Consider the following 21,868-nt stretch of genomic DNA (forward strand, 5'->3'; position numbering starts at 1 on the left):
AATTGAATTCGCGAATATTTCCGCAAAAACTCAAAAATCGCTGAAAATTATACTTCTTAGGCGTCGCGACGCCAACCAAACCGTGATAAAAAAACAGATTTTTGCGTCAGCTTCTAGAGCTTTGTCAACTATAAGCGTATACAAATTTCCAAAATTTTATCTTTAAAATTAAAGACGAATATAGATTTTAAATAAAAATATTCAAAATCTTTAAGATGTTAGAAAATTGCCTGGACATAGGGTAAAACTACCAATAATCGGCACCATTAGCAGATTTCTCAGCTTCAAAATGCTGTATAAAATTGAATGTTTGTTCTACGCTTGTATGATTGTTGTCATTTTCCTCAGAAAAACCTTAATTTGTTGTAAAAATAGTTGTAAACCTCCAGATAATGTTAAAAACTCGTAAATCTTCAAAATTCACAAGACGCAGCATTAAACTAATTATGGACACCATTTCAAAACACTCTAGAGAATTACCAAAATTGCAAAATTGTAAACTGGTATAATAATAGCTATTATTCTAACAAAAATTATTTATTGTAAAAGTCTTTTGTCCTTCTTTTTTCTTTTTGGCTCCGACTAACACATTTGCTTCTTTTCTCTCTCAATTTCCTTTGTCTTTTTCCACTCTTAGACAATTTTCTTTTTCAAATGGATTTTTTTATATCCTGTGTAGTAAACTTACTTTGGTATGAAATACATATGAACACATTACTGACCTATGAAAGTACTTACTAAATTTTTTCCACCAGAAAACGTTACTGAAGAAATTTTTAAATAACCTTTTGGTTCTGTTTTTTGTTTTTTTTAGCTCCAAAAATAATCGAGATAAGACGAAAAAACGGTAGCCAATCCTGAAGCTGAACAGAATTTGAAAATCCGCAACTTTGGACACATACGCACATCAAACGCCCAGAAGCTTAAAAGAAACAATCTTTGAGGCTTTAAGATCCTTTGGAATCTTATCTACAAGAAATAGGAAAGATTTCCTAAAAAAATCTTTAAATGTCTTTTCCGGCAATCGTTTGTTTTTAGGTACTATTAATGCATGATTTGTCGGCTGAAATCATGCATTAAAGTGGGCTATTAATGAATGATTTAATGTGTTTATTATAGGCAACCAATTACACATGCAATTGGTTAATGGGCGATTAATAATCTTGATATTTAAAGATCTTCCATGAATCTTCGAGGATCGTTGAGGCTCTTTAAGCATCTCCACAGATTTAATTATTTTTAAAGATTTTTAGGGCTCTAAAAAGATGCACCAGGACCTCCAAAACTTCCAGTTTCTGTAAGAAATATGCGAGATTTTTTTGGGGTCTATAAACATCTCTATACTGACGAGAATTTAGAAAAAAAATGAGGAAATTCATTGAGGATTTGAAGTATTTAAAGAGCTGAGACTCATTTTTAAGGAATTCTAAGGATTTCCAAGGAAATTTCAGTATCAGCAGGTTTTCAAGAATAGCCTTCTTATTTGATCTTGAAAATTCTAGAAAAATCTCCAGGTTTTGAGCAATTCCTATAATAAAATCTCAAAGACCCTTCAAGTATCCACAAGGAAGGACGCGAACAAACAAAAACATCAAAATCCCTCATTTTTCCTTATTTTCATCCTGGAACTTCTTCAAATCCGCGCAGAACAGCACCTAAAATCACACCGTCGCACTTCCAAACTTCCCCATCTCCAGAACTTACAGTGTGCGCCCATCCCGCCAACGGCCCGTACAAGTCCCGGAAATGCTCCCCAATATCCTTGTAAAGTTGCGTCGTCACCGACTTCCGCTTCGGGAGATTCGGCTTGTAGAACTTCCTCGCGATTTGGTAGACGTGCGTGTCTACAGGAATCGCCTGTAGATGTGAAAGCGACATTAGACAAATACAGTCTGCTACCTTCGGCCCCACACCGGTCAAAGTCATCAGTTTGCTTCTGGATTCCTCATATGGGAGCTTCTTTAGGTCATCCAGCCACCGATTTCCGCCTTCGCGTTTTATATATTTCGCAGACTCGGAGATGTATTTGGCTCTGTAGCCGAAACCTTCCTTCTTAAGGGTGGTTTCAACGGTGTCAAGGGCTAGGGCTTCAACCCTTGGGAAGGAATGATAGGAGTGTCCTTCAAGGGTGCAGATTTCTTTCCCGTAAATTCGTGCTAATTTCTCTACCATACTACTGATTCTACTGATGTTGTTATTGGAGGAACAAATAAAGGAAAATATGTTTTCCACCAGATCCTGTTTGAGTATTCTGATGCCATAAAACTGCGTCGCTGCTTCTTTGAAAATTGGGTCTTTTTCGGACCACTCTGTGAAGTGCTGTTTGAGATCCAAGCCCAATTGGAAGTAATTAGACAACAAATCATTATAAAATTGCTCGTTTTGGTCGGACCCATGCGCTTGGTACAAAATACCATCGTCTGTTTGCTTCAGAATCCACACATGGTCGCTGAAGACTCCAATCCATTCCTTTTTTCCTTCTAGAAACTTCCATCTGCTTTGACATGTAGAAACTTGTATGGAAAATGGGGAAACTCACCTAAAGCTCTGCCCTCCGTTGAGTGTCCCCAGCAATTGCAGCTGTTTACACTCACAAATTAGTTTGTACCACGGAACGCTCATTTTGAGGTTAGGTTCGCTAGTTGCGGTGGAAAATTGGGGGAAGTTTGCTACAACGTATTAAATCAGTGCGTTAATGAGTCGTATTAATTTAAGGGTAGTGGGTGTACCGGAAAGACGGTCTTTTGGTGTTGTCAACGCACTTTTTACTTTCCCGCCAAATTGTGGTTAGGTTGGGTGCGTTCCATAATTTTTTGGAGACTTTTGGTCACATGATATTGACAGATGGAGTTGAATATTCAACAATAGATGGGGCGAAAACTGACAACTACCTGTAACTAAGGTCACTAGATTAAAAATTTGAATTTTATTAGTTTTGATGCTAGGACAATGAAATTTGGAGAGATTACTATTTTTAACTTGTTAACTTTCTGTTCCAAATTTCAAATTTTCTGAGCAACAGTTACGAATTTTAAAAATTTTCAGTTTTAAAACGAGACAAATTTTTTTTCATTCGCGTCTGTTATTTTATTAGTTTTGATGCTAAGAAAATAAAATTAGAAGAAATTATTATTTTTGATCTGTTGACTGTTTGTTACAAATTTCAAATTATTTGAGCAATAGGGACGAATTTTAGAATTTTGTTTTTTTTTTAAATGAGACAAAATTTCTAATATTTTCTATTCGTCTCTGTAATTTTATTTAGTTTTCAACAACAATAAAATTTGGAGAGATTATGTTATAATTTTGAACTTTTTATTTCATATTTCAAATTTTTTGAGCAACAGGGACAGATTTTAAAAATTTTTAGTTCTAAAACGAGACAAAAATTCTCAATATTTTCTATTTATCTCAGTAATTTTATTAGTTTTGATGCTAAGACAATAAAATTATGATAGCTTTTTTTTTTGGTTTGTTGATTATTTGTTCCAAATGCCAAATTTTTTGAGCGACAGGGACGGATTTTAGAAATTTTGAGTTTATTAACGAGCAAAAAAATTTACAATATTTTTCATTCAAACCTGTAATTTTAGCAATTTTGATGCTAGGACAATGAAATTTAGAGAGATTATTATTTTTGACTTGTTGACTTTTTGTAGCAAATTTCAAATTTTTTACGACAGGAATGGATTTTAGACATTTTTTGTTTTAAAAGGAGACAAAAATTCTCAATATTTTTCATTCGCGTCTGTAATTTTGTTAGTTTTGATACTAAATCAATGAAATTATGATAGATTACTATCTTTGATCTGTTGATTATTTGTTCCAAATTTCAAATTTTTTGAGCAACAAGAACAAATTTTAGAAATTTTTAGTTTTAAAACGAGTCAAAAATTCTCAATATTTTCTTTTTATACCAATAATTTTATGAGTTCTGAAGTTATAACAATTTGGAAAAATTACTGTTTTTGTCATGTTGACTTTTTGTTTTAAATTTCAATTTTTTTGAACTACAGGAATAGATTTTAAAAATTTTCAGTTTTAAAACGAGCCAAAAATTTACAATATTTTCCATTCAAACCTGTAATTTTAGCAGTTTTGATGCCAGGACAATGAAATTTACAAAGATTATTATTTTTGGCTTCCATTCGCTTCTGTAATTTGATTAGTTTTGATGCTAAGACAATGAAATTATGTTAGATTACTATTTTTGATCTGTTGATTATTTATTTCAAATTTCAATTTTTTTGAGCAACAGGAACGGATTTTAGAAATTTTTAGTTCTAAAACGAGACAAAAATGCTCAATATTTTTCATTCGCGTCTGTAATTTTATTAGTTTTGATACTAAAACAATGAAATTAGGATATATTACTATTTTTGATCTGTTTATTATTTTAACAGGGGCGGATTTTAGAATTTTTTAGTTTTAAAACAAGGCAAAAATTCTCAATATTTTCCATTTATATCAGTAATTTTATGAGTTTTGAAGTTACAACAATAAAATTTGAAAGAATTACGGTTTTTAATGTGTTGACTTTTTGTTTCAAATTTCAAATTTTTTGAGCTACAGGGATGGATTTTAGAGATTTTCAGTTTATTAAGAAGCAAACAAATTTACTATTTTTTTCATTCAAACCTGTTATTTTAGCAATTTTAATGCTAGGACAATGAAATTTAGAAAGATTATTATTTTTGACTTGTTGACTTTGTGAAGCAAATTTCAAATTTTTTGAACGACAGGGACGGATTTTAGAAATTTTTAGTTTTAAAACGAGACAAAAATTCTCAATATTTTTCATTCGCGTCTGTAATTTTATTAGTTTTGATGCTAATATAATGAAATAAGGAGAAATTATTATTTTTGATTTGTTGACTAATTGTTTCAAATTTCAAATTTTTTGAGCAACAGGGATGGATTTTAGAAATTTTCTGTTTGAAAGCGAGCAAAAATTTACAATATTTTCTATTCGAACCTGTAATGTTAGTAATTTTAATGCTAAGACAATGAAATTTAGTGAGATCACTATTTTTGATTTGTTGACTTTCTGTTTCACATTTCTATTTTTTTTGAGCAACAAGGACGGATTGTAGAAATTTTAAGTTTTAAGGCGAGATAAAAATTCCTAATATTTTCTATTCGCATCTGTGATTTTATTAGTTTTGATGCTAGGACAATGAAATTAGGAAAGATGACTATTTTTGATCTGTTGACTATTTGTTCCAAATTTCAAATTTTTTGAGCAACAGGGACAGATTTTAGGAATTTTTAGTTCTAAAACGAGACAAAAAATCTCAATATTTTTCATTTATATCAGTAATTTGATGAATTTTGAAGTTACAACAATAAAATTTGGAAAAATTACTGTTTTTGACGTGTTGACTTTCTGCTTTAAATTTCAAATTTTCTGAGCTACAGGTATGGATTTTAGAAATTTTGACTTTTAAAACAAGGCAAAAATTCTCAATATTTTCCATTCGCATCTGTAATTTTATTAGATTTGAAGCTGGGGCAATGAAATTTAGACAGGCTATTATTTTTGACTTGTTGACTTTTTGTTTCAAATTTCAAATTTTTTGAGCAACAGGAACGGATTTTAGAAATATTTAGTTCTAAAACGGGTCAAAAATTTTCAATATTTTCCATTTATATCAGTAATTTTATGAGTTTTGAAGTTACAACAATAAAATTTGAAGGAATTACTGTTTTAAACGTGTTGACTTTCTGTTTTAATTTTCAAATTTTTTGAGCTACAGGGATGGATTTTAGAAATTTTGAGTTTTAAAACGAGACAAAAATTCCATTCGCTTCTGTAATTTGATTAGTTTTGATGCTAAGACAATGAAATTATGTTAGATTACTATTTTTGATCTGTTGATTATTTATTTCAAATTTCAAATTTTTTGAGCAACAGGAACGGATTTTAGAAATTTTTAGTTCTAAAACGAGACAAAACTTCTCAATATTTTTCATTCGCGTCTGTAATTTTATTAGTTTTGATACTAAAACAATGAAATTACGATATATTACTATTTTTGATCTGTTAATTATTTTTTGCCAATTTCAAATTTTTTGAACAACAGGGGCGGATTTTAGAATTTTATAGTTTTAAAACAAGGCAAAAATTCTCAATATTTTCCATTTATATCAGTAATTTTATGAGTTTTGAAGTTACAACAATAAAATTTGAAAGAATTACTGTTTTTAATGTGTTGATTTTTTGTTTCAAATTTCAAATTTTTTGAACTACAGGGATGGATTTTAGAAATTTTCAGTTTATTAAGAAGCAAACAAATTTACTATTTTTTTCATTCAAACCTGTAATTTTAGCAATTTTAATGCTAGGACAATGAAATTTAGAAAGATTATTATTTTTGACTTGTTGACTTTGTGAAGCAAATTTCAAATTTTTTGAACGACAGGGACGGATTTTAGAAATTTTTAGTTTTAAAACGAGACAAAAATTCTCAATATTTTTCATTCGCGTCTGTAATTTTATTAGTTTTGATGCTAAAATAATGAAATAAGGAGAAATTATTATTTTTGATTTGTTGACTAATTGTTTCAAATTTCAAATTTTTTGAGAAACAGGGATGGATTTTAGAAATTTTCTGTTTGAAAGCGAGCAAAAATTTACAATATTTTCTATTCGAACCTGTAATTTTAGTAATTTTAATGCTAAGACAATGAAATTTAGTGAGATCACTATTTTTGATTTGTTGACTTTCTGTTTCAAATTTCTATTTTTTTGAGCAACAAGGACGGATTGTAGAAATTTTAAGTTTTAAGACGAGATAAAAATTCCTAATATTTTTTATTCGCATCTGTGATTTTATTAGTTTTGATGCTAGGACAATGAAATTAGCAAAGATGACTATCTTTGATCTGTTGACTATTTGTTCCAAATTTCAAATTTTTTGAGCAACAGGGACAGATTTTAGGAATTTTTAGTTCTAAAACGAGACAAAAAATCTCAATATTTTTCATTTATATCAGTAATTTGATGAATTTTGAAGTTACAACAATAAAATTTGGAAAAATTACTGTTTTTGACGTGTTGACTTTCTGCTTTAAATTTCAAATTTTCTGAGCTACAGGTATGGATTTTAGAAATTTTGACTTTTAAAACAAGGCAAAAATTCTCAATATTTTCCATTCGCATCTGTAATTTTATTAGATTTGAAGCTAGGGCAATGAAATTTAGAGAGGCTATTATTTTTGACTTGTTGACTTTTTGTTTCAAATTTCAAATTTTTTGAGCAACAGGAACGGATTTTAGAAATATTTAGTTTTAAAACGGGTCAAAAATTTTCAGTATTTTCCATTTATATCAGTAATTTTATGAGTTTTGAAGTTACAACAGTAAAATTTGAAGGAATTACTGTTTTAAACGTGTTGACTTTCTGTTTTAAATTTCAAATTTTCTGAGCTACAGGGATGGATTTTAGAAATTTTGAGTTTTAAAACGAGACAAAAATTCCATTCGCTTCTGTAATTTGATTAGTTTTGATGCTAAGACAATGAAATTATGTTAGATTACTGTTTTTGATCTGTTGATTATTTATTTCAAATTTCAAATTTTTTGAGCAACAGGAACGGATTTTAGAAATTTTTAGTTCTAAAACGAGACAAAAATTCTCAATATTTTTCATTCGCGTCTGTAATTTTATTAGTTTTGATACTAAAACAATGAAATTAGGATATATTACTATTTTTGATCTGTTAATTATTTTTTACCAATTTCAAATTTTTTGAGCAACAGGAACGGATTTTAGAAATATTTAGTTTTAAAACGGGTCAAAAATTTTCAGTATTTTCCATTTATATCAGTAATTTTATGAGTTTTGAAGTTACAACAGTAAAATTTGAAGGAATTACTGTTTTAAACGTGTTGACTTTCTGTTTTAAATTTCAAATTTTCTGAGCTACAGGGATGGATTTTAGAAATTTTGAGTTTTAAAACGAGACAAAAATTCCATTCGCTTCTGTAATTTGATTAGTTTTGATGCTAAGACAATGAAATTATGTTAGATTACTGTTTTTGATCTGTTGATTATTTATTTCAAATTTCAAATTTTTTGAGCAACAGGAACGGATTTTAGAAATTTTTAGTTCTAAAACGAGACAAAAATTCTCAATATTTTTCATTCGCGTCTGTAATTTTATTAGTTTTGATACTAAAACAATGAAATTAGGATATATTACTATTTTTGATCTGTTAATTATTTTTTACCAATTTCAAATTTTTTGAGCAACAGGAACGGATTTTAGAAATATTTAGTTTTAAAACGGGTCAAAAATTTTCAATATTTTCCATTTATATCAGTAATTTTATGAGTTTTGAAGTTACAACAATAAAATTTGAAGGAATTACTGTTTTAAACGTGTTGACGTTTTGTTTTGAATTTCAGACTTTCTGAGCTACAGGGATGGATTTTAGAAATTTTGAGTTTTAAAACGAGACAAAAATTCCATTCGCTTCTGTAATTTGATTAGTTTTGATGCTAAGACAATGAAATTATGTTAGATTACTATTTTTGATCTGTTGATTATTTATTTCAAATTTCAAATTTTTTGAGCAACAGGAACGGATTTTAGAAATTTTTAGTTCTAAAACGAGACAAAACTTCTCAATATTTTTCATTCGCGTCTGTAATTTTATTAGTTTTGATACTAAAACAATGAAATTAGGATATATTAATATTTTTGATCTGTTGATTATTTGTCTCCAATTTCAAATTTTTTGAGCAACAGGAATAGATTTTAGAAATTTTCAGTTTGAAAACGAGCAAAAAGTTACAATATTTTCTATTCGAACCTTTAATTTTAGTGATTTTAATGCTAAGACAATGAAATTTGGTGAGATTACTATTTTTGACTCGTTGACTTTCTGTTTCAAATTTCTATTTTTTTGAGCAGCAAGGACGGATTGTAGAAATTTTCAGTTTTACAACGAGATAAAAATTCCTAATATTTTCCATTCGCATCTGTAATTTTATTAGTTTTGATGCTAGGACAATGAAATTAGGCAAGATGACTATTTTTGATCTGTTGACTATTTGTTCCAAATTTCAAATTTTTTAAGCAACAGGGGCGGATTTTAGAAATTTTCAATTTAAAAACGAGCCAAAAATGTACTATATTTTTTATTCCAACCTGTAATTTTGGTAATTTTGCTGCTAGGACAATGAAATTTGGAGAGATTACTATTTTTGACTTGTTGATTTTCTGTTCCAAATTTCAAATTTCTTGAGCAACTGGGACGGATTTTTGAGAGTTTTTTGTTTAAAAACGAACCAAAAATTTTCAATACTTTTCATTTAGTTCTAATATTTTGACAGTTTTATAGCTAGGGCAATGAAATTTTGACAGATTGTTGACTGCATGTTCTATTCTAAATCCTAAATTTTTGTGTTATTTAAAAGGTAATTCAAGCATCAAAATTTTTAGTTTGTTTCTTTTTGCTACAATTTTGTAATTTGCAAATTGCTCCACAATTGAAAAATTTGGAATTTTGGAATTTGGTAAAAGAATCTTTAAGCGGTCTTAAAGATTTGCCAGATCTTCTTATTGGAAATTCTAAACATTCAGCAAAATTGTTTGAAGATTTATTGCGGTCTTTAAGGTTTTATAAGATCTCGAATAATTTTACTAAAATCTTTAAAAAATATCTAATATTTTTTGATAATTTGAGATAACCTCAATAAATCTTCAAAAATCTTTGAGAACGTAAAAAAGCAACATTTTTTGCTCGTGACTGTAATTTGAATTTCCCACAATTGTCATTTTCCCAAACAAAATGCACCAATTGGAAGGCAGTATTTGACATGAACTGTAATACAACAATCAGTCAATAGGTGGCGCTCATCGCAAAAGCCAGATCTACACAGCTAAAATTCTCGACTCAGCGGTTGTCGTGTTGACGTTTTCAGCTCTGTGTTGACAAACTAAAAGTTTCTTTATGTTCTCCAAGTAGTTGGAGCTTTTTCTGTTGCACTAAATTAATACAAATCACCAAAATGGACCACATATTTACCATAAACAAAAAACTGACGAAATCCGTGGATGTGAACAAACAACTCTCCTTCAACAAGTAAGAACCCGCTTGGTAGTCCGAATTTTGAAAAATCCTCAGTTTCAGGCTGGAAAAGTGCACAATTTGCTCCGTTTCCAGCACAAACGTCGTCGCTTTCAGCACGGAATGTAACATAGAAGACGCCAATTCGTTATTCTGGAGCTCCAACGTGTACGTTTGTGATTTGAACAGCCCCTGGCAGGTCCACAAGTACGTCTTAATGTCCCCAAAACCCCAGAATTAGTTCACGAATTTCCAGGATATTATCAAACCCGTCTTCTGTTTCCGTCCTCCAATGGAACTTCACCGGCGACCTCCTCCTCATGGCCGACGAAAACGGCGCAATTAAAATCTTCAAAGCCAAAGACCACATCCTCAACGACTGGTCTTTAGTCTTCCAGACGACTCTAGAAGGAGAGCATATTTTAGCCGCCGCGTTCTTCCATTCCGGGAAAAAGATCTGTTTGAACTCCGAGAAGAAAGACAGTTCTTTGTACATTGAGAAGTTCCACCACGTGAAGTTCGCTTGCTCGGTTAAACAATTCGGGGGGCGCCCGGCCAATGGGGCGCTCCTCCTCACGACGACGGGGATGTTATGCTCAATTCTTTTGCCCCAGACCACTAGTCAAGTCCCTGTTCTTATCTCCACGGAGAGTTTGGCCCCCACGAGGATCTTCGTCAAGGCGGCTGATATCTGTTACGGGAAAAGTAAGTGGCGGGAGGCTCGACTTCTTACTAAAGTTGGCAGCACTGTTGGGAGTCAAAATTCGTTCTATTTCCAGATGGACACTTCCTGCTCGCCGTGAGCAACGGCCACTTATCCATGCCCATCCAGTGCTACAAAGTCTCTGTGAGAAAAGTCGAAGACAAATGTGTCATCACTAGTCAGTCCTTGCTCAGCTTCTTTCTGTTTGAAGCCCCCAAAGAAGCGCTAAGTAAGTCGGTTCTTCCTGTGTGAACTCCTTTTTAAATGGGTGGTTTTAGTGGAGCAAGTGGCTAAAGAAAAAAATTCGCACATCAGCCACATCAAATGGATAATGAGAGAAGATGCGGATTCTGTCGTGGTGGCTGCTAGTAGTGATAAATTCAGTTGTTTGCAGGTGTGGGAGTTGAGGGAGAAGGCTTTGCCGGTTCACAAGTCTTTGGGGAAGTCGGAGACGCCGCAGTTTTTTAATACTGTGGTAAGTTTAGAGGGAGGAGGCTTTGGAAGTTGAAATGGGTTGGTACGCCTGCCGTGGAAATCATGCCAAGATGTCGCATACTGTCAAGGCTACCAACTGTTTTCAAATTCATAAGTCTGCTTGTCGTGTTTTCTTCGTGTCATTTGTATTTTGATCTTCATTTTGACGTATTTCTTTGGATTATCATTACGATTCTAGCTTCTTATTTTCTTCAGTTTCTTCATCAATTTATCTATCCGTTTTTCTTCCCCTTTTTTAAAAAAGAGGTGCATATTTTTTTGTTTCTTTTTGAGTTTCTCCTGTTTTATTTTGTTTTTCTTTCTTGTTTTTTTCTACTGTTTCGTCTTGTTTCAATTTTTTTTTAAATTCTTTAATTATTAAGATTTCTATTTCTTACTTCTATTTTTTTTAATTTTAAAATTTTTGAGGTTTCTGAGCCCGCTAGAATTGTTTGGAATCTGTAGGGGTTCCTGTGGACCTTTCAGAGTCTACAGATACTTCTTTGAAATCTCTGGAAGTTTAGAAATTCCCTAGAATCTTTCTGGATTTTCATATATTTTTTGGGTGTTTTTAAAATCTTTCGAAACTTTTTTCGAATTTATTAGATTTTGCGAAATATTTGGCAATTTTTAATTTTTTTTTTTCGTTTGGAGCTTTAATTTTTTTTTTTGGTTGTTTAAGAGTTTTTTTTGGATCTATTTATTTTTTTTGTAATCTTCATTTACTGATTTTTATAATTGAAAATTGTTCAAAACTTATTTCGTTGTGGCATTGTTTTGTATCTTCTTGTATTTTTGGATTTTTAAGAATTTTAGGACCTTTGTAATTTTTTGGTTTTTTTGGGCATTGCAGGCATTTTTGCGATTTTTTTTTAAATCGAAACTTACAAATTCTTTAATATTTTTTCATTTTTTATTATTTAAAGTTTATTTGACTTTTTCTTATTTTTTTCTATGGCATTGTTTGATTTTTTTTTTTTCAATTTTATTAAGACTTTTTGAAACTTTAGAAATGCCTTAGGATCTTTTTGAGATTTTTCGGATTCTTTAATTATAATTTTTTTTTTTTTTAAATTCATTATTTTCTGCCATTGTTTCGTACCTTTTTTTTTTATTTATTTGTTTTTGATTTTTGAAGACTTGTTGGTCTTTCGAGATTTATTGAATTTTTTTGAATTTTTGAGATTCTTGAGAATGTAGACATTCTTTAGAATCTTTTTAGATTCAAGTTCCGTTGGGTACTTTTATTTTTTGGGTTTTAGAACTTTTTAGATTCTTGCAAGTTTTATAAATCCTTTGTTTTTTTCTGAGTTTTTTTAACATTTTTTTGGAATCCATTAAATCTTCTTGGCATCTTCAGAGATTCCTGGGAACCCTAGAACTTCTTTAGATATTTTTGAATTCTTCGAAGATTTCTAATTTTTTTGGATTTCTTTAAGATTTGAAAATTTCAAAAATACTTATCTTCATATTTTTCGGTTTTTTTAAATTATCATTGAAGTTTTTTCAAAACTCATTCGTTCGTGGTTTTGTTTCGTACATTATTTTTTTGTTTTTTTTTTGTTTTTTGTAGACTTTTGGGACTCTTTAAGATACTTTCTGATCTTTTTGATGTTTCTTTCTATGACATTGTTTGGTTTCTTTTAATTTTTTGTGAAATTCTTTGGAATCTCTGGGAGTTTAGCAACAATTTCTTTGAATCCGGGATCTCCATAAACTTTTTGATCTTGTATTGAAGAGTTTTTATACCTTTTTTTTATTTTTTGGGTTTCTTTAACATTTTTTCTTCATTCGTTCGTTTTTTTTTTTAGAAATTTTTTAAAAATTTTTCTTTGAGAAATAAAGTAAAAATTCTCAGGCTTCAAGATTAAGTTTTGTATTTTTTCTAATTTTTGGAATGTAAGAATGACTTTTGGAGGCATCACTACTTTTGACACGCTTATAAGCTCTGTCAAATTTTCAAAATTCTAAGACCTAAAACAGATTATTTAGAATTTATTTATTTTAGGATAAACTAAAAATTTCCAATATTTTAGAGTAAGTTTCGTATTTTCTCTAATTTAAGGAATTGAAGAATTACATTTAAGGCTCATACTACTTTTGGTACGCTTATTAACATTGTCAATTTTCAAAATTTTAGAACCAAAAACATTTTTTTTTGAATTTCTTGTAAAATGAACTAAAAATTTTCAATCTTCAAGATTAAGTTTCGTATTTTCTCTAATTTTCATCATAGAAGAATAAACTTTGGGGGCAATACTATTTTTGAGACGCTTAGTAACTTTGCTAAATTTCAAAATTTTAGAACTAGAGAGAGAATTTTTAGAATTTTTTACATCTTTTCTTTCTTTAACATTTTCTAAGATCCATTGAATTTTTCTGAATATGTATTTAAGGATTTTTGTGAATTCTTTGAAATTCATTGTTTTTTTCTTGAGTTTTTTAAATTTTTTTGGGAGTTATCGAACCTTTTTGGAATCTTCAGAGATTCTAGAAATCGTTTAGAATTCTTCGATGTTGTGCTGAAGATTTTTTAAGACTCCTTCGTCTTTTTTTTTTGGTTTTTGACTTTTTGAAAATTTTGGGTAATCTTGTGAATTTTAGAATTTTTTTTTTATTTTTTGATAATAGAAAATTCTTTAAAATTCGAAATTGTTTCGTACCTTTTCTTTTGGTTCTTGTTTTTTTGAAGATTTTTGGGAGGTTTTTATTTTTTAGTTTTTTGAGTGTTATTGAATTTTTTGATTTTTTAAAGTTTTTAGAATTTCTTTCAGTTTTTCTATATATCCTTTAGGGTCCTTTTGAATTTTTTTTGAGAGCCCTGTCAATTTGCGTCGGGCTTTTGATTATTTTTTATTTTGTTCGTCGATTTAAATTTTTTCAACTTTTATGGGCTTTTTTAGATACCATTGAATTCTTCGGATTCTTGATAATTCTGACATTTTTCAGTTCTGTCTGGTGGGGGAGTGGATTTTTGTTATCCTCAAGAATTTATTCTAATATTTTTGATCCCATTTGGGCCGTTTTCTTACATTTGAGAATCTACCCGGCTCGAAGGACCATAAAATCAAAAATTTTCCAGCTCTGGCAGTACCAATGCCACTTCCAATACAACAGCAAAGTGACATCCCTAGCAACAAGCAAACTCAGCCTCCTCAACAACGTCTCCAGCGGCTACGTGGTCGCCACCTTCGCCGACAACTCCATCCACTGCCTCTACAGAGACACCCTCAAACATCTCGTTAGTACCACCCTGAACATATCCCCCCGGTACTCGGACGAACCCTTAGCTCGCTACCCCAAAACCAACATAAAAATCTCCAACATCGACATGTCGTGGCTTGGCAACATCCTCCTGGTCATCGACTCAGACGACAGTCTTCACATGTTTAAACTACCCCCACAAATCGACAGTTCTACGCCACTGAGCGTACCGTACTGCACCACAGTACTGGAGTACTGCATGATGAGCGGATTTGACTGGTTGGATTTGTTATTAGTGTTGAGACCGGGGATGTTGGACGCTTTGTGCGATCGCTTGACGGAGAGTTTCAACAGACAACCGGCGTCGGTGCAGCAGTACTTCTACGTCCAGTACTTGTGTATGAAGATCTCGTTGTGCAGGTAGTACCGCTGCTTTTCCAACACTTTTTATTGGGGTTTTGTGGCAGGTTGAGCACCCAGGGCCAAACCAAAGCGAACGATCTCACTCAGTTCTTAATGCTTCATAGCATCTCAACGGCTTTTAAAAGTCTTCTGCGGCCGAGCGAGATGAGCAGCCACGACAAAAGTCCCGCGGATTCTTTAGCAAGTGAGTCAAAACAAAGTAAATTCTTTGACATAGGGGAAGAACGTCGAATATTGGATACTTAAAAAAAAAAACATGTTAAAAATACCTTCTTTTTAATTGAATCAATTAATAGCTATTTAACAAACAAGTTGGTTAATGAAAGCGATTATTAATTGCGCGATTTTAACCGGCACGCCCATAGAGTTAGTTACAAAACTTTTCCGGTGATCAATTATTGGAAAATTTACCAAAAAAAGAAAATTGGTACAATGGTGGTTATGCAATCAAATATACAAAAACTAAAGTGAGGTTATGTGTATGATGGATGTGCTCGATGTGTCCGCAGTTGTCAAATTTGAATGTCAAAGAAATTTGCCGCTCATTACAAATATGGGTTTCGATTTGTCAACTGACATTTGCAGTTAACCTCAAACATGAAGCAAAGTATGTTTTGAGAAATAAACTGTTCTAGTTGTGGTTTAAAACCTGAAAATCGAAAACTTGGGCTCAAAACCGTAACTAAAACGTCATTGAAGTAACATTATAAATAATTTTCAAGGTAGTTATATTCACTATGAAAACAAAGCGGCAAAATAGTGTACGACAGGAATTCCAAAGCCACGCTTGATGCTAGAAACATTTGTAAACACCTTGTATAATGTGCTATACTTAAATTGAACCATTTCAGAGATTGAAAAATAAATAAATTTGCATTGCAAAAAAATATATTTGCATAACAATTTTTCTCCAATAGATCACTTAATTTGTTTATAAAAAGTCCACAAAAAAATTTGTTACCATTCCAAAGCATGCTTTAAAAATTTGGAAAGAAAAGAGTAAAAACAGTTCTTTTTCTATAATTATAACACAAAATTTAATTGTACGCCAGTATTGTGATTAGTTTCCAATTAATTAATTAATTTATTCGGAAAGAATGTTTAACTTCTGTTGTGCAATTTTTTTAGTAAAATCAAGATATTTTTGAAAGGGTTCAACTTAAGCATAGCACTTTATTCATTAAGTGACCCCTAATTTAGACGTAGAATGTAAAAACGCAATAACATATGGGGTGTTCCATTTAAAATAAGCAAGTTGACTACTACTTCCGGTATAACCGGAAGTGGCACAAACATGTGAATATTGTCATTTGATTTGTTTTATTTGCTTACTTTTGTTCGCAAAATTTCAAATTTTTATCCTGAGTAGTTCACAAAAAAAATGTCAAAACGTATATACAGGGTGATTTTTAAAAAACGGCAGGCGCTGTAGAATTTTTATTAATGAACCGATTTTAGAAATTAAAAAAAAAATTGAATGGTTTTTAATTTACTATAAACTGATGATTTTAGAAATGTCTTAGTATCTTTTGGGCGATATTCAACTTTCTTATTTTAAATTGGTACCCATATATTTTTTTTATAATTGGAAAATATTAATTTTCTTGATTCAGAGATGAGTAATGTCCTACTTTTACAAAAAATATTTTTTAAAAAATTATCAAAAATGAAAAAATTTAGGCAATAAAAGTTTACAAAATCTAGGTAACACAATACCGTTATTGTAATGTCAAAAACCAGCAAATAACAGAAAGAACAAGTTTTCTTTCAACAAGATGGGGCTACACCTTGCAATGCACGAATTAATTAAATTAGGTAGATGTTTTTTCTGATTTGTAATTATTATTGTCTTTTGTTATTAATAATTTCAAAAAGGATTGCCAATCCTTTCTGTTATTTGCAGCTTTTTGACATTACAATAACGGCATTCTTTTATTTAACACCATGCACCTAGATTATATTAATTTTTTTTTCGCCAATTTTTTTCAATTTTGATAATTTTTTTAAAAATATTTTTTTGTAAAAGTAGAACATATTCATATTACACATTTCTGAATCAAGAAAATTAATATCTTCCAAATTATGAAAAAAAAATATGGGTGCCAATTTAAAATAAGAAAGTTGAATATTGCCCAAAAGATACCAAGACATTTAGAATTTTTTTTAAATTATCAGTTTATAGTAAATTAAAAACCATTTAATTTGTTCTTTAAATTTTTGAAATTGGTTCATATATAAAAATTCTACAACGCCTGCTGTTTTTTTAAAATCACCCTGTATACGTTTACAACAGTTAAAGGGTTAAATTACAAAAAATTACACGATTTTTGATACAAATTGTATGTTATTTTGGCATAAATTTGATGCTCTAAAAAAGGTTTCCTAAAACTGGATATCCAATAATGGGTATCAAAGATCCGGATATCATAATAGGATTCGAAAATAAAAATTAAAATATTGTTTTCATTTATTTATTTCAAGGATTTAATTGTATTTTAATGAAAAAGTAATTGAAAATTAGTCGTAATAATTAATAAAAATCTAGTCAACGACGCCCTTCCATACAAGATGTTTATAAAAAATGTTTCTAGCATCAAGGGTGGCTCTGGAATTCCTGTCGTGCACTACTTTGCCGCTTTGTTTTCATAGTGAATATAACTATATTGAAAATTATTTAATAATGTTACTTACGTCAACAACGTTTTAATTACGGTTTTGTGTCAAAATTTTTGATTTTCAGGTTTTAAACAACACCTACAGAGTTATTCTCAAAACTTACTTGGCTTATGATTGAGGTTAACTACAAGTGTCAGTAGAAAAATCTAAACTCACATTTATAATGAGCGGCAAATTTCTTTGACATTTCTTAGCCACCCTTGATGCTAGAAACATTTATAAACACCTTGTATAACATTCAATAAGATGGTTACTTAATATCGGATATCTAATATTGAGGGCACCAAAGTATCCAATATTAGGAATCTAGCATACTTAGTGTCGGAGAGAAAAATTCGGTATTCAATATGCCAGATTATTAGTTTTTATTGATTCTTTCTATAAAACAAACATTAAATATGATTTACTTACTCAATAACTCAAATTTTATAATAAATAAACGTATTTAACCCGCGCAAACAAAATTTTCAAATTAGCACAAAAGACTTTCAACCAATGATGTAGCGCTTTTCTAAACTGATTTAAGCTGGTATCCAATATTAAGCAACCATCCAATATTCGGTGCTCTTCCCCAACGTTACGAAAATCATAGACCACTCTCGCTCATTTTTTTTTTTGGACGCACTACAAACTCCTTTCAGATGTGATAGCGGAGGGCCAAACCGACGTCGACAAGGTGTTGATGCACCTCGAGGCCAAAGAGTTCACCGTGGAGCCTTCGACTCTGCAGAGTCTCCAGCAGTTGATTCAGTGGGTGGCCGACTTGGCTGTCAACTTGCTGGTGAAGCTGCCGGACAGCCGGCCGGTGATGGGGAAGCCGTACGAGTTGTTAAGAGACGTCAAAGCGTTGAACATGTTGAGGGAGATGTTGGTTTTGATCAGGATTTGGGGGCTGTTGCGACCTGCTTGTCTTCCTGTTTTTATCAAGTCGGATGGCAGCTTGGACGTGTTGGCGCTGTTATTCCGGTTGTTGAGCAGATTGGTGCAGAATGTTAACGAACCGGACGACTCGCTCATTGGTGAGTTGGAAGGGAGGCAAGGCGACGAACCCAATTTGACGGTTTTGCAGACGAATGCTGTCTTCTCCCCAGCCAGGTTCAGATTCAGATCCTCCAGCAGCCCAGCAATAGGACGGTTCTAGCCTCTCCGCATTTAGTTCAGCAACTTTTACCTCTACAGGTTCGTTTTGACGTGCGAACGTATGTCCGAACTCGACGTTTAAACGTCAAATAGTTGATGGATGTCGGGGAATGACAGATGTGCAGACTTACGTTCTTTTTCCAGTTGGAGTTCAACACCGATCCTGAATGTCTGATCTCTTCCACCGACTCTGGGTGTACTCAAACTGTTGACTCCATCAGACACTTGTACTTGGGGCGGACGCCCCGTGCTATTAAACAGTGTGTGAGATGTGGAGGGTCGGCGGGAACCATTCCGGTGACTAGGACGGCGGCTATAAAGGCCTGGGATCAAAGATGGCTGAGATCTTGCCAGTAATTTGTTGGGTTTTTTGTAAGGCTTCATTGTTTTTTTGTTTTTTTTTTGTAGATGCGGAGGGTTGTGGAGGATGCAAGTGTATACTTAAATTGGTACCCAAAAGAGATGTGTGTGGACTGATTTGGTTGCCGGTTGGGTTTAGACCGAGACGATGTGAGATAACAAACTTTGTATAAAGACAATATACATTATATATTTGAAATATGGGTTTAGTTTTTTATTTTTATTTTACAATTCTTGGATTTTAAGACTTTTCGGGTTGGTTCCAAAGGAGCATCCTATAATAAGTCAAGAATTTTAAAAATTATAAAGAATTACAAAAAAAAGATTCTCTAAAAATTACATGAATTCTGGAGCATCTAAAAAATTTATAACGATCTAAAAAAATACAGAAAAAGTCGCAAAGAATTCAAAAAAACAACAAGAATTTACGAAGCGTCTAAAAACACATATTTAGCTAATTAAAAAAAAAAACTAATCGGAAAGAATCGTAAAAAGATAAGAAATCAGTGAAATCAGTGAAAAGTTTGAAACATTTTAAAACATTTGATACAGTAAATTAAATAATACATAAACAAGACGAAAAGCAGAAAAAAGCTACCTAAACTTTATTTTCTTAGGTTCATTTTTTCGATTCCATCTTTGTGTTCGATTTTAGGATTCACTATCGTGTCAGTTTTGTACATTTTTTACTACTCATTTTAGATCCAGAAACAGACTTTTTATAACTTTTCTTACTTTAGGACGAACTAAAAAATTTTTATATTCTTGATTAAGTTTCGTATTTTCACTAATTTTTTGAAGTCAAGAATGAAATTTAGACTAGTTTTGACACGCTTATTATCTCTGCCAAATTTCAAATTTTTTTTATAAATTTCTTGCTTTAGGACAAAGTAAAAGTTTTCAATTCCCTTGATTAAGATTCGTATTTCGCTAATTTTAGGCTTACATAAAATAATGCAATTTGGAGGCATTATTACCCTTGACACGCATAGAAGTTTTAAGAAATTTTAAAATGTTGGAACCAGAAACAGATTTTTTAGAAATTTTGAATTTTGGGACAAGCTAAATTTTCAATATTCTAGAGCAAGTTTCGTATTTTCTCTAATTTTCGGAATACAAGAATGAACTTTGGGGGCATTATTATTTTTGAGACACTTATTACTGTGTTAAATTCCAAAATTTTAGAACTAGAAACAGAATTTTTAGATTTTTTTTATTTTAAAACGAACTAAAAACTTCCAATATACTAGATTAACTTTCAAAAATTCGTTCATTTTAAGGATTCAACTATGAAATTTGGACCGTTTACTACTTTTGGCTCGTCTATTAATTTTGTCCAATTTCAAAATTTTAAGACAGAAAACTTTTTTTTTATAATTATTTCACTTTTGGACAAATTAAAAATGTATATCACTCTATATTAAGTTTCATATTTTTTCTAATTTTAAGAATATGAATGACATTTGGAGGGATTACTTCCCTTGGCACGCTTATTAACTCAGCCAAATTTCAAAATTTTAGAACCAAAAACAATTTTTAATCTTCAAGATTAAGTTTCGTATTTTCGCTAATTTTATAAATATGTACACAAGTGAAATGTCTGTCTTTTACTACTTTTGGGAGACATGCTTATTAACTCTGTGTATTTTCAAAATTTTAGGACCGGAAACAGATTTTTTAGATTTTTTTTATGTAAAATAAACTAAAAATTTTTAATCTTTAAGCTTAAATTTCGTATTTTCTCTAATTTTTAGAATACAGAAATGAACTCTAGAGAAATTACTATTTTTGAGACGCTAATTAATTGTTCTAAAATTTTAGAACTAGATACAAAATTTTTAGAAATTTATTATTTTAGAACAAATTAAAAAATTTTTCTATGAAGTTTCGTATTTTCGCTAATTCTAAGAATACAAAAGTGAAATTTGAACACTACCAAGTTTTAAAATTTTAGGTTTAAAAAGAGATTTTTTTAGATTTTTTTTATTTTAGGACGAACTAAAAATTTTCTACATTTTTGAGTAAGTTTTGTATTGCCTCTAATCTTAAGAATCCAAGAATCAAATTTGGACGCATTACTACTTGTGACACGCTTATTAACTCAGCCAAATTCCAAAATTTTAGAACCTAAAACTAATTTTTTAGAAATATTTGTTTGTAAAATGAACTAAAAATTTTCAATCTTCCAGATTAAGTTTCGTATTTTCTCTAATTTTTGGAATATAAGAATAAAATTTAGAGGTGTTACTACTCTTGACACGCTTATTAACTTTGCTAAATTACAAAATATTAAAACCAAAAACAATTTTTTTAGAATTTCTTTTTGTAAAATGAACCAAAAAGTTCCAATCTTCAAGATTGTTTCGTGTTTTTTTTAATTCATTGAATATAAGAATAAAGTTTCAAGCATTACTATTTTTGACACGCTTATTGACTCAGCCAAATTCAAAAATTTTAGAACCTAAAACTAATTTTTTAGAAATTTTTGTTTGTAAAATGAACTAAAAGTTTTCAATCTTCAAGATTAAGTTTCGTTTTTTCTTTAATTTTTGAAATGTAAGAATGAACTTTGGAAGCATTACTATTTTTGAGACGCTGATTATCTCTGCCAAAATCCAAAATTTTAGAACAAAAAACAATTAAAAAAAAATTATTTGAAAATTGAACTATACAAAATTTTCAATCTTCAAGACCAAGTTTCGTATTTTCTCTAATTTTTGGAATATAAGAATGAAATTTAAAGGTGTTACTACTCTTGACACGCTTATTAACAATGCTAAATTCTAAAATATGGAAACCAAAAACAAATT

General features: G+C 30.7%; 2 protein-coding genes across 4 annotated transcripts; one reads left to right on the forward strand and one right to left on the reverse strand.

Moving 5' to 3' along the window:
* Nucleotides 1-726: 726 nt before the first annotated feature.
* On the reverse strand, nt 727-2,854 carry Ogg1 (8-oxoguanine DNA glycosylase). Of its 2 annotated transcripts, XM_088036820.1 has the most exons (4): nt 2,730-2,854; nt 2,540-2,669; nt 1,705-2,494; nt 727-1,655 (listed from the first exon to the last, which is right to left on the reverse strand). In XM_088036820.1, the coding sequence occupies exons 2-4, from the start codon at nt 2,620-2,622 to the stop codon at nt 1,602-1,604; spliced, it is 927 nt and encodes a 308-aa protein (XP_087892946.1). In that variant the 5' UTR covers nt 2,623-2,669; nt 2,730-2,854; the 3' UTR covers nt 727-1,601. The 2 variants fall into 2 exon arrangements, with proteins under 2 accessions (XP_087892946.1, XP_087892954.1); XM_088036828.1 differs by having other exon boundaries at nt 2,540-2,854.
* A 7,000-nt stretch (nt 2,855-9,854) lies between these two features.
* MED16 (mediator complex subunit 16) lies at nt 9,855-19,261 on the forward strand. Of its 2 annotated transcripts, none has more exons than XM_088045049.1 (11): nt 9,855-10,093; nt 10,136-10,285; nt 10,335-10,783; nt 10,858-11,010; nt 11,060-11,256; nt 14,338-14,879; nt 14,927-15,066; nt 18,200-18,577; nt 18,628-18,737; nt 18,843-19,051; nt 19,107-19,261. In XM_088045049.1, exons 1-11 carry the CDS (start codon nt 10,020-10,022, stop codon nt 19,141-19,143), a joined length of 2,439 nt encoding a protein of 812 aa, XP_087901175.1. In that variant the 5' UTR covers nt 9,855-10,019; the 3' UTR covers nt 19,144-19,261. The 2 variants fall into 2 exon arrangements, with proteins under 2 accessions (XP_087901175.1, XP_087901184.1); XM_088045058.1 differs by having other exon boundaries at nt 10,142-10,285.
* Nucleotides 19,262-21,868: the final 2,607 nt, after the last annotated feature.

Source organism: Gnatocerus cornutus, chromosome 1, assembly GCF_029298725.1.
Source record: "Gnatocerus cornutus isolate USDA-ARS CGAHR chromosome 1, icGnaCorn1.1, whole genome shotgun sequence".
In the NCBI taxonomy this organism is placed as follows: domain Eukaryota; kingdom Metazoa; phylum Arthropoda; class Insecta; order Coleoptera; family Tenebrionidae; genus Gnatocerus; species Gnatocerus cornutus.

What these genes read in the sequence shown, in the direction of transcription:
- Ogg1 (XM_088036820.1), bottom strand. Translation starts at nt 2,622, where the DNA reads ATGAGCGTTCCGTGGTACAAACTAATTTGTGAGTGTAAACAGCTGCAA. An exon ending in AACGGAGGGCAGAGCTTTAG is followed by an intron (nt 2,495 to 2,539) that starts GTGAGTTTCCCC and finishes ATGTCAAAGCAG; the next exon opens with ATGGAAGTTTCTAGAAGGAA. An exon ending in TGGCGGGATGGGCGCACACT is followed by an intron (nt 1,656 to 1,704) that starts GTAAGTTCTGGA and finishes GTGTGATTTTAG; the next exon opens with GTGCTGTTCTGCGCGGATTT.
- MED16 (XM_088045049.1), top strand. Translation starts at nt 10,020, where the DNA reads ATGGACCACATATTTACCATAAACAAAAAACTGACGAAATCCGTGGAT. An exon ending in AGCCCCCAAAGAAGCGCTAA is followed by an intron (nt 11,011 to 11,059) that starts GTAAGTCGGTTC and finishes GGGTGGTTTTAG; the next exon opens with TGGAGCAAGTGGCTAAAGAA. An exon ending in ACCGGACGACTCGCTCATTG is followed by an intron (nt 18,578 to 18,627) that starts GTGAGTTGGAAG and finishes ACGGTTTTGCAG; the next exon opens with ACGAATGCTGTCTTCTCCCC.